Source organism: Artibeus jamaicensis, unplaced genomic scaffold, assembly GCF_021234435.1.
Source record: "Artibeus jamaicensis isolate MK-2021 breed Jamaican fruit bat unplaced genomic scaffold, CSHL_Jam_final contig_519, whole genome shotgun sequence".
Lineage (NCBI taxonomy): Eukaryota > Metazoa > Chordata > Mammalia > Chiroptera > Phyllostomidae > Artibeus > Artibeus jamaicensis.
The window spans coordinates 28843494-28857305 of record NW_026521871.1 but is presented as its reverse complement, the minus strand read 5'-3'; the positions used below and the strand labels follow the sequence as shown (position 1 = coordinate 28857305).

The 13812-nt window shown below is 48.6% G+C and overlaps 1 protein-coding gene across 3 annotated transcripts in view; it reads left to right on the top strand.

Annotated features, from left to right (window-relative positions):
- Positions 1–13812, top strand: part of BFSP2 (beaded filament structural protein 2) — a 65411-nt gene that overhangs the window by 29266 nt on the left and 22333 nt on the right. For 2 of the 3 annotated variants that reach the window (XM_053669449.1, XM_053669448.1), the window contains exons 2-5: positions 4160–4242; positions 5409–5498; positions 8489–8645; positions 9660–9821. In XM_053669449.1, the coding sequence (XP_053525424.1) occupies positions 4160–4242; positions 5409–5498; positions 8489–8645; positions 9660–9821 (492 nt within the window). The remainder of the gene's footprint in view (positions 1–4159; positions 4243–5408; positions 5499–8488; positions 8646–9659; positions 9822–13812) is intronic. The other variant, XM_037144061.2, reaches the window with a different exon arrangement.

Here is a 13812-nt window from a genome sequence, read left to right as displayed (position 1 = left end):
CTCTGAGAATTTGCATTTCGGATAAGTTTTGAGGAGGTGCAGATACTGCTGGCCCAGGTGTTGAGCAAGACAGATAGTAAACCAAGGCCGGGAGGGCAGGGAGACAGGTCTCACCGGCTGATTCAGCATCCCGAGCCCGGTCTGATAAGACTGCCAGGTGTTCTGAACATCAAAAGCAAAAACTACGATAGATCAGGAGGAGGGGAGTCCTTGAAGTTTCACATGCTGGGAAAGAAAGCCTCTGTGGCAATTTCATTAGCGGAGAAAGAACGCCTTTGTAGTTGTATGTTGATCCCAAGGCCTGGAAGGGGAAGAAGGAGGGGTACCTAGAAGCTGCCTAAAATATGGAGCTCCTGGAGTCCCGATAGTTGGGGCACTCAGATCAGCTGGGTGCCCGCTTGTAACCTTTTGCTCAAGTGTACTTCATAAACAAACTTGCTATCTCATTTCCTCCCTGAGTGTTGTCTGTTGACTGAATTCTTCTCTTGCAAGCAAGACAAGAACTGAGGAGGGGAGCCCCTGACTCGGGTGTCCCCAATAACACAGGGACCGCATTTTGAGAGACGCTGGTACAGGGCATGCTAAGGAAGCCTCATCACGGAGGATCAGGGGAGGACCCTGGAGGGACATGGATGGGAGGGAGCTGCGTGCCACACCGAGCGCAGTCTGAGCTGGCAAGGCCAGTGCTCAGCCCCACCCTTTCCCCAAACCCGAGCCTACCGTGACCGCCTCCGACCGCCTAGTCTCCTGGTACTCAGCCTTGCCCATCTCCTCAGCTGCATTTATGCTTTGAAGGAGTGTCCTGTTCCTCACTCCAGTGAGAATTTGATGACCCCTTTAAAATGCTGCTGAGGGGGTAGGCTAAGACCACCTCACCTCACATGGTAATTCACACTAATGCCTCTGTGACTGTGTTTAGCAGGAAACCTGGCATTAAGTCATGTCTCCTTGAAGGTAGTTCTCACTTTGTTTGGGCAGGAGGGGGAGGAGGAGGAGGAAAGGCCGTGCCCTGCTAGCCTTCCCAGGACAAATCATGTGCAAACTGCAGCCTGTCCACCGTGGTTTGGTTTGGTTTGGTTTGGTTTGGTTTGGTTTGGTTTGGTCAGCATCCTCATATCCAATAGGGCAAACATCTCTTTCTCTTCATCATGAACCCCAGATAAGCAGCCTGGGGTCCTGGCTGCTCTATGTCACAGGAAAAAGACAGACACCAATCTTCCACAACAGCCTCTCTTGATTCTGCTGTACCTTTTAGTTTCCAAAACTGATACAAAAACATGCACAGATCAATTCACACTGAGCTGGCTTGGCATTCTGGCTCTGCCGATTTTCCAGCCTTTGATTTGGGGCAACTTACTTTAGCTCTCTGAGCCTCAGCATCCTCATCTGTAAAATGGGTGTGTTGCTAATCCATGTCATATGGCTGCTGGGGGCATTTAGCGAAGTTGTGAATGTTAAGTATTTAATAGTGTGGGGCTCAGTCAGTGTTTGCCAATTGCCCCAGTGTAAATACTCCCACCATAGCTGATGTCAAGCTAACAACATGCTGTCTCTGAAAGGGGATGGGCACACCATTACTTAGTGTCTCCACCATACAGACACAGTGGAAACAAACGAGCTCAAGAGCAGAGAGCACAGTCACACACAGTAAAACAATTAGGAAATGATGAGCTTTTATGACCTTTGCATTTTGAGTACTTATCACCTGTGTTTTTAATATGTATTAATATATAGTAATAGGTGTTTACATACATATTTAATGTGTATTTAATGTATTTCACTGTAAGTTCATATAATTAAAATTTTCACGATGGCCGTGTTTAACAACCGGTTCACAAAACCCCTGGAATACTCCTGTCCTAAGCCAGTACCAGCCAGTTCCAGGACATGGGCGGGGCCCGCCTGGAGGTGGTTGATCCCTGCAACGTCCTTTCCCTCTTTCTTTCCTATCCTCAACGCACGGGAGATTTCAGGGAACTTTCCCAGGTAGAAATAGAGATGTTTTCTGTTGCACTGCGGGCTCCAACTTTTGCTTTAGATCTTGGCCCCCATCCCAGCCCTCAGACTATACTACACCCCAGCCAAGGTCCAGCCCTCGTCATGCTGCCCGACTGGCCCTTCCCACGGCTGGGTGGCCGAGCCACCGCTGACACCAGAGAGGACGCTGTCTCTGCCGGGCTGGGCACCAGCAGGAGAACCGTGAGGGGCTCTCTGTGGCTGCAGGGTGGACCGGCAGGTTATTTCAGGATCCCATCAGTGAAGGGGATGGGGAAGCCCAGCCGCCAAGTGCACTTTGGCAAGTCAGGGCCCATGATTAGGCTCCACTTGAGGCTTGAATAAAACCCTGGTTGTTACTAAACGACAGTAAAGCAGGAAGGCCTCCAGCTTCCCCAAGCCTCGTGCTGTACGAGCCGCCCAGGACAGACATTTGGACAGAAGTGCCCTGTCTGCTGAGCAGCGTCCAAATTATCTGCGAAACCTCCCCTGTCCTCAGCTGCAAGGGAGCACAGAGGAGCAAAGGGTGCCAGCAGCCGGCTCCTCACCTCACCTCACCTTCAGCATCTGCCTGTCCTGCCTGACTCCATGATTGCTCTGCAGCCTCCTATTTACAGAGTCTGCAGTCACTGGGGAAACGTTACCCATTCCCACAGTCGGGGCTGTGGGATCCCCACAAAGCAAAAGGAAATGTACCCGAACGCTGACGGTGTTCTCACTGGATGGCAGGGCTTGGAATGACTGCATTGTCAGCCATCTTTGTGCTTTTCCAGAATTGTGTGACTCTAAGCACGATGCACATATTTCCACACACACGTGCCCAGAGTTTCGTCTTATTTTTTACTTTTTCTGCCCACCCCTCTGGATCCCAAGTTTAAAAAGCAGAAACAAGCAAACAGCAAAACCAAAATGTACCAAATGAGGGATTTAAGCTTCAGGGTCCCTTGCTCACCGCAGACACCCCGTTGCATTAGTCGTTTTTCACTGCCTTTGTTAAAGGCAGTCTCCCCAATTCTGTGAGCTGAGGTGCACACCTGCCCGCACCCACCCCTGCACGGCCCCCTCGCCTAGCGCACTGTGAAGCCGTCTTCTCCACTGTGGTTCTTTCTGAGCCTACAGTTTGCTATGACTTGGGGTCCCACACTGTGTGGAATAGTTGTCACAGCATCAGTGTAAGAAACTGAGCAGGGCAATCACCTCAGGCTTCAAACTCGTCATCTGCAAAACGGCAGCACCGAGAGTCCCGGACTAGCGGGTTTTCTGAATGTGAGGCTGCAGCGTGTGAGGGAGGAGGAGGAGGAGGAGGAGCGGGCTCACCCAGGCCGCCCCGCCAGGCCTCGGGGAGGCCTCACACAGCCAGAGCCCTCCCATGAACTGCAGGCAACGACAGTTACTCCGTTGTCTTATTTTCTGTGTTCTTTTTAAAATATGTTTAAGTATTTTCTATTTTTCGATGACGGTTGATATCACTGGTATATTAGTTTCAGGTGTAATGGTGAGACATTCGTATAAGTTACAAAGTCATCGCCCTGCTACGTCTAGTAGGCACCTGACACTGTTTCAACATCCCTGACTGTATGTTCCCTCTGCTGTGCAGTGCACCCCCACGACTGTTCTGTAACCACCAACCTGTACTTCTTAATCCCTCCCCCCTGTTCCACCCATCTCCCCAGTCCTCCTTCCATGTGGCTACCCTTGTGGCCTCGGGGTGTCGAGTAACCACTTGTGGCTGCCACGTTGGCAGCACAGGTAGAGAGCGTCATCACAGCCGACGTCATCACAGAGGCTTCTGTTGGACGGCACTCATCGAGAGACCCATGATTCCACACCTTTTCAAAGGCACCCGTGACCGGAAAACGTTAACAGCCACTATGTCAAGCCAGCGAAACTTCATTGAAGGAGCCAGAAACTGCTCTGGTGGCCAAAGGCTCATCATGGTGACAGAGGCTATGAACAAGTCTGCCTCTGACTGCTCTTTGTGCTCTAAAAACCCAACTCTAAAAACTCAAAACATCCAGACCCTGTGCTTTATTGTTGATCTCCTTCCCCCTTTTCAGAGAAGGACACTTAAAGTTCCCCAGAGCCTCTGGGCCCAGCCCGAGTCCCAGTGGGAAACGGGGACACCCGGTGACCCTGTCCCCTGTGCTGTGTGTGACTGTTGCAGGTTGGCGAGGCGGTCTTGGAAAACGCCCGGCTCATGTTGCAGACAGAGAGTATCCAGGCAGGCGTGGACGACTTTAAAGAAAGGTAATGCTCTTCCGCAGAGGCGACAGTCCCTCCGTACCTCCCACGTGACTCTTGGGTCACTCGGGCCATGCTGTCTGGAGTCTCCCGCATTCCCTGCCAGCCACGTGGAAGGCTGGGGTGGGACAACAGGGTCCCTGGGAGAATCTAGAGCCAAGATGGTCAGACCCAAACCCTCCTTGTAGACACAAACCAAGCCCCAAGGGCTCAGAGATTTTGCCTGGTGTCACTCGGGCTAGAGCAGAGGTTCTCAGAATCTAATGTAGTGCAGAATCCCCTCGGGGGCTTGCAGACAGCACAGTTGCTGCGCCCCACCCTCAGGGGTTTTGATTCAGTGGATCTGGAGAGGGGCCCCAAATTTACATTTCCTGCCGGATCCCAATGATGCTGATCCTGCGGGTCCTGGGACCGCACTCTGAGAACTGCTGGTTTAGAGCAAGGCCTCTCACGGGCAGCTTGGAATCACCTGGGTGCTGGAAATGCCGGTGCACAGCCCCGCAGATGAGCTAAACCAGAGCGTCTGGGGTGGGGCCCTGACCTCCACGTATTTAAAGCTCACCAGCCTTGAGAAGCATCCCTTTGAGGTCTAATACAGTGTTTCCTGAGGTGGGTAAAAGTAGGTTTACGGTTGTTCATATGGAAAATAATACAATAATTAATAAATAATAATACAAGAATAAAGTCAGTATATATATATTGCTGGCGAAGATTATTTTAAGTGGTGTAAGGATACGCATTTTCTTTTTAATAGTGTTGTATTTATTTTTGTAGTTGCCTTCTATTTATCACCCATGGAACTGTTTTTCCACTGTAGTACCATCATTTATAGTACCGATTTAAAGTTTATTTAATATCAAGAGCTTCTCTGGTTTATTGATTTAAGATTTACTTCTTCGGTAGATAAATCTATGGAAAAAATTAAGCAAATAGTGATACAGAGAAGAGGCACTCCGGGCAAAATCATGAAGGCCAGTGGGCTTTGGGGACTCCGGGCCAACGGAGGAGCCAGGCGGGCCCTTTCCTGGACGTGTGGCGGGCGGCCTGGGCGGAGAGGGGTGGGACTGGATTGTTATTCGGGGGAAGATTTTCCTAAACTGGTGAAGACAAAGAGGAAGGCTTCATGTTGGGAGTCTTTGGGAAAGACCACACACCCCCCATTCTTGTCTTAGGGTAACAAGGCCTGGTGATGAGAAGGACGACACTGCCATCTCTTCCCTGTCCTTGCCTTTCCCAACGACCCAGCTTCTTCATGTGCTAAGGTCCGTCCACTGGTGGCCACTCTGGAGTCAAGGGGACTCGACCAGCCAGGGTGGCTGTCTTGCCTGGCAACATGCTAGCCAAGGTGACGAGAGCACAGAGAAGTGAAGTAAAGAACTAGGGGGAGGGTCCACTGTTCGATTCCCGGTCAGAGCACATGCCTGTGTTGAGGCCAGGTCCCCAGTGGGGGCGCATTTCTCTCACCGACGTTTCCCTCACCCCCTGAGCAGAAGTTACGTGATGCTGCCGAAGAGGCGGGACCGGCAGCCTGCAGGTCAAGGGCAGACGAGCTGGGCGCCATGAGCACTGAGATGCTAGCTGAAGACTTCAGAATGGAGGGGACAGGGGAAGGGGTAGCCAGAGAAAGTTAAAGTTTAAGAGCAGCCTTGGGGGATATCACAACTATGTCTCAAATCCTCAGAGCGGTGATTCAGCCTCGTTCTTCTCATGGCACACCAAAAACTATATTGCATTTTTTGCCAATCTGACAAAAATAATAGGTATAATTTTGACTTATTCACACTGGATGGCTATTGTTGTGTTGGCTATTGTGTCTTTTTACTTGACAATCTAAGGGAAAAGAGGTCAGTGCCCCTGACTGAACAGTCAGGTAATGCATGTTTTGAAAATTCTTTCGGCACATAGTTGAAAATCTCTGCCATAGAGGACTTCATAAAAACAAGTCGATGAGACACCTAAGACCTCCCATTGTTGAATGGACCCCATCCCAGAGGGAGCAGGCTCCCTGGAGGGGTGAGCAAATAAGACTCCGGGGGCCCAAGGGGGACTCTTCCAACTTGGCTCAACAGAGACCAAGCCCAGTCCTATGGGTGGTTTTTCATTTCAGCTGGAAGGACAGGACTCATTTCCAAAAGGACTAAATGCTAATAAGTGTGCAGTCCTTCGTAAAGAATGCATTTGGGTAGAAAAGTTCATCCTACACACAGAGCACAGAAAAATGCTTCAGAAGCCTTCTCCCAAGTGCTAATGCGAAGACAGAGCTCCAGATCTGGGGGCAAGTCTGGGGCAGAGTGCCCCCCCCCCGCCCGGGCTTTGTCCTTAGTTCCTTCATTTACATTTCGAACTGCCAGGTGCATGAATGCAAAGGAGGCAAAATGGCACAATATACAAACCAGGATGTGGCGAAGAGCAGAATGACAGAAACATGATTCAAAACCGTCCCAACACATTGGAACAATGGGCCAATGAAACAAAGAGGATAAACACGAACTCCCACTCTGGAGCTCACGTACCAGGTGCACCCAGGCAGGACAGGGAAACTGGGCTTCAGGCAGCAATTATGAAATATGCCCGGGGGCTCTAGTTGGCAGGAGACCCAATATTAGTCTGCAGCAAATACAGCTGGTCAAAATCAAATGAACAGACACATAAGCAAACGAAAGCCACAAAGCCAATCTTAGGGCCCGTGAGGAAGAGCATTAAAGGGGACAACCAGAGGAGCAGACAGTCCCACAGGACCCTGAACTGATCAGGCAGCATCTGGAGTTTTACATTCTGTGTCACATCCTAAGAAGGTCATAAGACCAATTAAAGCATTTATGCTCGTTCCATAAATGTATGTGGAGCCTGGAGCAGTGTGTTGAGGACACAAAGACAGGCCACAGTCCCTGCCCTTGATAATGAGGGATGTGGAAACCAATGCACATTAAGAATGGAGGGAGAAATGGCAGTGTATGTATAACTTAAGGAACAAAAAGGCTTGGACGGGTGGGGATGGGGAGGGGGAAATGAGCAAGTGACATAGACACAGCCTCTAAATATTTGTAGGACTGCCAGAGGGAAACATTAGACTGATTTGGGGTGTTCCAAAGGGTAGAACTCAGATTCTTACATGAATGGAGATTTAAGCTCTTGTGGGAAATAAACTGCAATAATTAGAGCTGTCTAAAAAATGGAATGGTAGCCTTGAGTAGTGAGTGATGAGTTCCCTGTCAGTGGAAGTATTCAAGCAAAGGCTACATGATCACTTATCATGAATGCAGTCAAGGGATTGTCACTGGGTAGGAGTTTGTCAACATCTCTTTAAAATTCTAAGACCCTAAGAGGCAGAGGTTTAGTTAAGTGAGAGGTGTGTGATTTCTCCCTTTTATGAATGGACTAAAGTAAGCTGTGGAATACGGCTGGGTGATACAGCTGGACAGAAGGCTGTGGCAGGAAAGGAGTGACATGGGGAGAAATGGGCAGAGAAGTGGGTAGTTTTTGGAAAGAAAGCTGGTGTAAAGTAGAAAATGAAAGAACTCAGAGTGGGCAGTTTTGGAGTGGGTGGTTTCGGACTTGAGTTGGTGTGTTGTTATCTATGTTGTAAGTTTTTAAAACTTCGATATTTCACATATAAATCCAGCTTTCCCATTCCTCTCGAAGAGAACTGTCACAAGGCGTAAGGGGGAGGTGCTGAGCAGCAGCGCCCCTTTAGGGGAAGTACATGAAAGCTGTCGCATATGCTTCAATCCCCACCTCTCTCTGCTGCCCAGACCTGACCCTCATCCCTCACCTGCATTGGCCACTTGGCCCCCGGTGGCCTTTGGGTTGGTGGCCACGGTCCTGAAATCCCACATGGGCTCTTTGGAGACAGAAACCACATTCTGCATGTAGGGGTCATAGGCACATAGCCTGGCAGATTCTCGGGAAGATCTGTTACAGGATCCTCAGTCGAAAAGGAGGACAAATCAGAACAATGATGACGATGCCAATCCCTGAACTGGAGAAGCTCACCCCAGGGCTCCACGCTGCCAGGGTCCTCGAGGCCAGACCCCCATTAAGCCCGGTTACCAGAAGTTGGTAGCAATTGTTCTCACTTTAACAAACCAACAAGTAACAATTACATTAATCGTGCCCTCAAAGCTGCTAGAAAAGTGACATTTAACATTCACTGTCTAACTAGCACATAATTGGCCTGTTGCCAATGCTTATAATCAGATTAGTTTGTCTGTTGGGTTGCCCGGCTATGCTGATGAAGTTCCTTTATCTGCAGATATGAAAACGAGCAGCCATGTCGAAAGGCAGTGGAAGAGGAAATTAACTCTCTGTATAAAGTCATCGATGAAGCTCATTGGACAAAAATAGATCTGGAAGGTCAAATAGAAAGCCTGAAAGAAGAACTTGGCTTTCTGTCAAGGAGCTATGAAGAGGTAGGTGGGGGCTGGGGTGACGCTGGGTTGGTTACAAGACCGGAGATGGAGACATCCTCCTGTCTGGCAGAACTTCAGGACACAGGTGAGGGTGGCTCACCTCGGCCTCTCCACGTCACTTGCCTGGGGCTGCAGGGAAGATGCTGGTAAAACACTTTCGGGCATCGATGTGGGTCAGGTTAGCCCGGTGTCTCACCCTCAGAGGGTTTCAGAACCAGGCTGCTGTGAGAACAGAGAAAGGCAGCAGGTCCAAGCCACAGAGTGTTGAGTTGGAGGGAGCAATCCATGCGCCAAGGCATTCAAGTTCAGATCTTTGTTTTCATCACTACAGAGGACAAATTAACTCCGATCAAGGCTGTGGTTTGCACGTCCTCATTAATGGAACTAGGTCAGACCATTGAGTGGCAGGACAGAGACACCCTCCCATGGTGACGTGGTCCAGCCCCTACAGAGCAGCACTGATTCTAAAGCACATGCCACTGTCTGTTCTGAGGCCTAAAGTGCCTGCTGTTGAACAAGTAAAAAACCCACTTACCAATGTGGATGTCCAGAAGCTCCTTCTTTTCACCAACCTTAAGCAAACCAGGAACCAATCAGCTCACATCCTCCTTTTCTTAGCTCTGTAGTTCTCACCACTCTGCAACAGTAAGACATTGCAAAGTTATCTTTAAATCTCTCTCGGCCGGCTTACTCTGACTTAATGAAATTCATAAGGGTCATCTTGCCGTCGTTGCTTGCTCTGTGTTGTTACTTAGTGGCTTATCTGGATTTTTGCTTTGGGCCCGTGCTTGAGAAGACCCGCTGAGAAATGCGTCCTGGGAAAGGAGGGTACGGCCCCAGTGCTGGGAAGGGGACTGGGGACTTGGCCGGTGTCCATGAAACCCCGTGTCCAGCTGTAGCAAAATGAAAAGCACGAGCGTCGCCCACAGAACTGGGGTTCTGCAGAGCGGACTTCCAAGTCTCTTCTTTCTCCTGCGGAGCTAACTCACCAGAGGCGTACGTTGTCCTTTTCAGGATGTGAAAGCGCTGTATAAGCAGCTGGCGGTATCCGAGCTGGAACAAGTGGGCGTCCCCATGGGCACTGGCCTGGACGACATCCTCCAGACGATCAGAACCCACTGGGAGAGAGATGTCGAAAAGAACCGGATGGAAGCAGGGGTCTTGCTCCAAGCCCAGGTGAGAGGTAGGACCCGCGCCCTCCTCTCCGCCCTGTGCGGGAGGAGACCACGCGGAGTTGGAGAGCGGCCTACATGCCAAGGGAGGAATACAGCGTTCCAGTCTCATGAGACCGAAATGAAGTGTGCATTCAAATAATAGTTGTTTTGTTTACCTGTCCAAAGGCAGGAAAAGTTTAAAATGGTAATGATAACAATAATGTTGGCTGGTATGTGGAGACGGTTTTCACCTATATTACTGGGGAGCAACACTATGACCCCTTTCCATAAGGAATTTGGTGGTATGTATTGAGAGTCTTAAAATGTCCCTACCTACCAGTCGAATAATCTGGACACTATCCTAAAGAAATCATAGAAAATACAAGTAAAACCCTGGCCAGGTGGCTCAGTGCATTAGAGCATCATCCTCATTGTATCCAAGGTTGCAGGTTTGATCCCGGGTCAGGGCTCATATATAAGAATCAACCAATGAAAACCTGGATAAGTGGAACAACAAATGGATCTCTCTCTCTCTCTCTGCACCCCCATTTCTCTCTCCCCCCATCTCTCCCTCTCAAATCAATCAATAAAAGTTAGATTCTTAAAAAAGTACAAGTAAAGTTTACATCCAAATATACTCACTGATACATTCATTATAAGAGTCAAAACTTTGGGAAATAAACACATAATATGTTTAACAACAGGATAAGGACTAACCGTGCAGTGACGTGTCAGGCAGTTATCAGAAATGGCCCTCACGAAGCGTTTACAACCCAAGGGAAAATGCTCACGCAATAGGGTAAAATGGGGTGGGGGGAGAGAGAGCAGTGTGGTATCCACCACAGCCAACAGACTTTTGCTGTAATGGACAAGATATTCAGGTTTCTGGGCCAAATGGTCTCTGTGGCAACGTCCCACTCTGCGGCTATAATGTGTACACTGCTATAGACAATGGGTAACGGATGACTGTGGCTGTATGCCAATAAAACTTTATTTACAGAAGCAGGAGATGGGCTGGATTGGGCCTAGGGGCTGCCGTCTTTCAGCCCCTGGTGTACACAGGAGGATGAGCATTCGAACAAAGAAACAGGGCATCGAGCAGAGATTAGTAAGAAAACATGTGGTATCGGGGTGGTCATCTTTGTGTGATGGGCCTATTTAACACTTTGAAGTGTATTTCTTATTTTGCATATTTCTTCAGTAGTATGAGTCCTATTCATGGAAGAAAATAGCTTTCATTATACTTCATAAATACTAAAGGAATTCACCAGAGGTAGAATGCAAAGGGTTTCTTCCCTTCTCCATCCCCTACCCGTGTATGACTCTGGAATTTCAGGGCAGAAGTCGAAAAGGGCAGCAGAGGAAGCAAAGCATGGAGCAAGTGTGAAAACTAAGGCAGCTATATGACACAAGGCAAGAGGGCTGCTCCTGCATCCTTGGTTTCCCTTGAGTGGTTCTCAGTCCTGGCTGCACAGCAGAATTAATTCAGAGCATTTTCAAATGTGCCCAGTAAAGTCAGAGGAGGAGGGGGACTTGGTGGTTTCCTTGGCTCTCTGGATGATTCAAATGCCCAGCCAGGATCGAGAGCCATGAGAGTGTATAAAAGCTACCGAAAGAAAACCAAGAGAACCTTTTCTTCTCTCCTTTCTCCCCGCACCCCAAGTACCAGCAGGAACACTCCCAGCAGGGGGTTCCCCAGCCCAGGAAACATCTTCCAGTCCCCTGCTTCCCCACACGCTGCCCCTTTTCCACACCTTCTATTCTTTCTGACCTTCAATTCTTAGAACCAGACCACAGCAAACACTTTGTATGGCAAATAGTGCCTAATCGCACCACAAAATGCAGCCTCTCCCCACCCTGCCCCACCCCACCTGGCGAGAGGTATAAGAACACAGAGGGGAAGTGAACCCAACCATAGGTTTGATTTTGGTCCATGACTTCTTTTTTAAGAGACTCGTGAATATTTATAATGAATGACCCTAGAAACCAATGGTCCCCCCTCCCTCACTTTAGAGGTGAGACAGCGGAGACCCAGAGAGGGCGTCGGTCACACAGCTGGTGTGTGTGTGTGTGTGACCGACATTGAGCTCTCCTGGCTCTTTTCTCTCTTCGGGGCTGTGATTTCTCCTTGGCTCTGTTCTCAAAGCTATTTGCAGTTTTGCATCTGTCCCAGCTCTCCTGGGGTGTACACCACACTGTAGTGATTATATCTTGGAGAAAGTGGGGAAGGGCATTGTAATTAACAGGAATACCGTATTTTTTGGGCTATAAGACACACTCCCACCAAATTTGGGAGGAAATGGGGGTGCATCTTATAGTCTAAATGTAGCAGGCCTGGCTAGTTGCCCCCACCACGACTATAAGACGCACCCTCCTTTTCCTCCCAAATTTGGGGGGTGCATCTTATAGTCCCTAAAATACGGTATATTCTGCATAGTATGAAAAAGAAAAAAAAAGGTCATTATTATTCACCCCTCACCCTCTTGAGAATCATCACCAACCCAACAGTAATTCAAACATTAATTCTGAACAAATTCATTTGTGTCCTTTTAATAGAGCAATCTGAAAGCTTCATCTCAGAGAAAACAGACAGTGCTTGTTTAAGTTTGGCCCATGCTGCCTGGGCCTCTTGCAGAGAGGCAGAGCTCAGAAAATATTTGCAGAATGAGTGAATCCTTCTGACCAACAACAGAGACGAGAACTGACAGCCAGAAGTTCTCCAATAAACAGTTTTGTCAGCTGCAGCCATGCCCTCGGGGGCTGACGTTCGCCCACCCTCCGCAAGTCTCGGCGTTTGTTGGCCGCAGAACATCGATGTGAAGGGGCTTAGCACGCACTGCTTTCGAAACCTTTTGCAGAGAGAACACAAACATATACTTAATTACCTTTCAGCCAGGCAGGCTGAAAATTAATTGGCCTGATGCATTTATGTCTTTGTTTGGCTTCCCCCAGAAACTGATCCCGAGACAAATATTGAAGTGTGGGTGGTTTATTTGGAAGTTGAGGGGAAAATACCAAAATACCAGGAGAGGAGAAGCAGAGTCAGGAACCAACCAAGAATATGTTATCCAGTGAGCTGCCACTGCAGGAGACTGGAACAAAGCCCACAGGGGCCTGGGGGCAGCACTGACCATGAGACGGGGGAAGGCAGAAGCTAGGGTAGCAATACCATCTTTTACCAGGTCTCTGCCATCAGCCAGCCGAGGGGCCTTTCGCTGTCTTCAGAGGCAGCTCCCAGACAGAGGCAGGGGGCCTGGCCAGGAAAAGGGAGCTGGGAGAACCAACAGGGTTCCCAGGAGGACAAAGGCGGATGCCCTCAGCATCTCCTACCACTTATCTGCCAAGCCTTCTATTATTTTTTAATCGAGGTAAAGGTGGTATATAACATTCTATAAGCTTCGGGTATACAATATTAAAATTCAACATCTGCCTACAGAGGTCACCACCCAAAGTCCAGTTACTGTCTGTCCCTACACAATTGCACCCTTCACTCACATCACCCACCCCCCAGCCCTTGTCCCTTCGGGTAACCACCAACTCATTTTCTGTATCTTTGAGATTGGTTTTGTTCGGTTGGTTAGTTTTGTGGGGGTTTGTTTTTTTCTCCCAAGATTCCACATATAAATGAAATTGTTTGGTGCTTGTCTTTTTCTATCTGATTTATTTTACTTAGCATAATGCCCTTGGGTCCATCCCTGTTCTTGCAAATGACAAGATTTCATTCTTTTCTATGGCTGGTTAATCTATTCTATATCAGTTTGCCCATCCATGAACACTTAGGTTGTTTCCATATCTTTTCTATTATAAATAATGCTGCAACGAACATGAGGGTGTACATTATATTTTTGAATTAATGTTTTCTTCAGATGAATACCCAGATACAAAATACCTGGATAATATTATAGTCCTAGTCTTAATTTTTTGAGGCATCTCCATGCTGTTGTCCAAAAATCTTTTTTGTTTTTAATCATTAAAAGCTTATGAAGAGGTTCTGGTTAGGTTTCTCTGCAGCC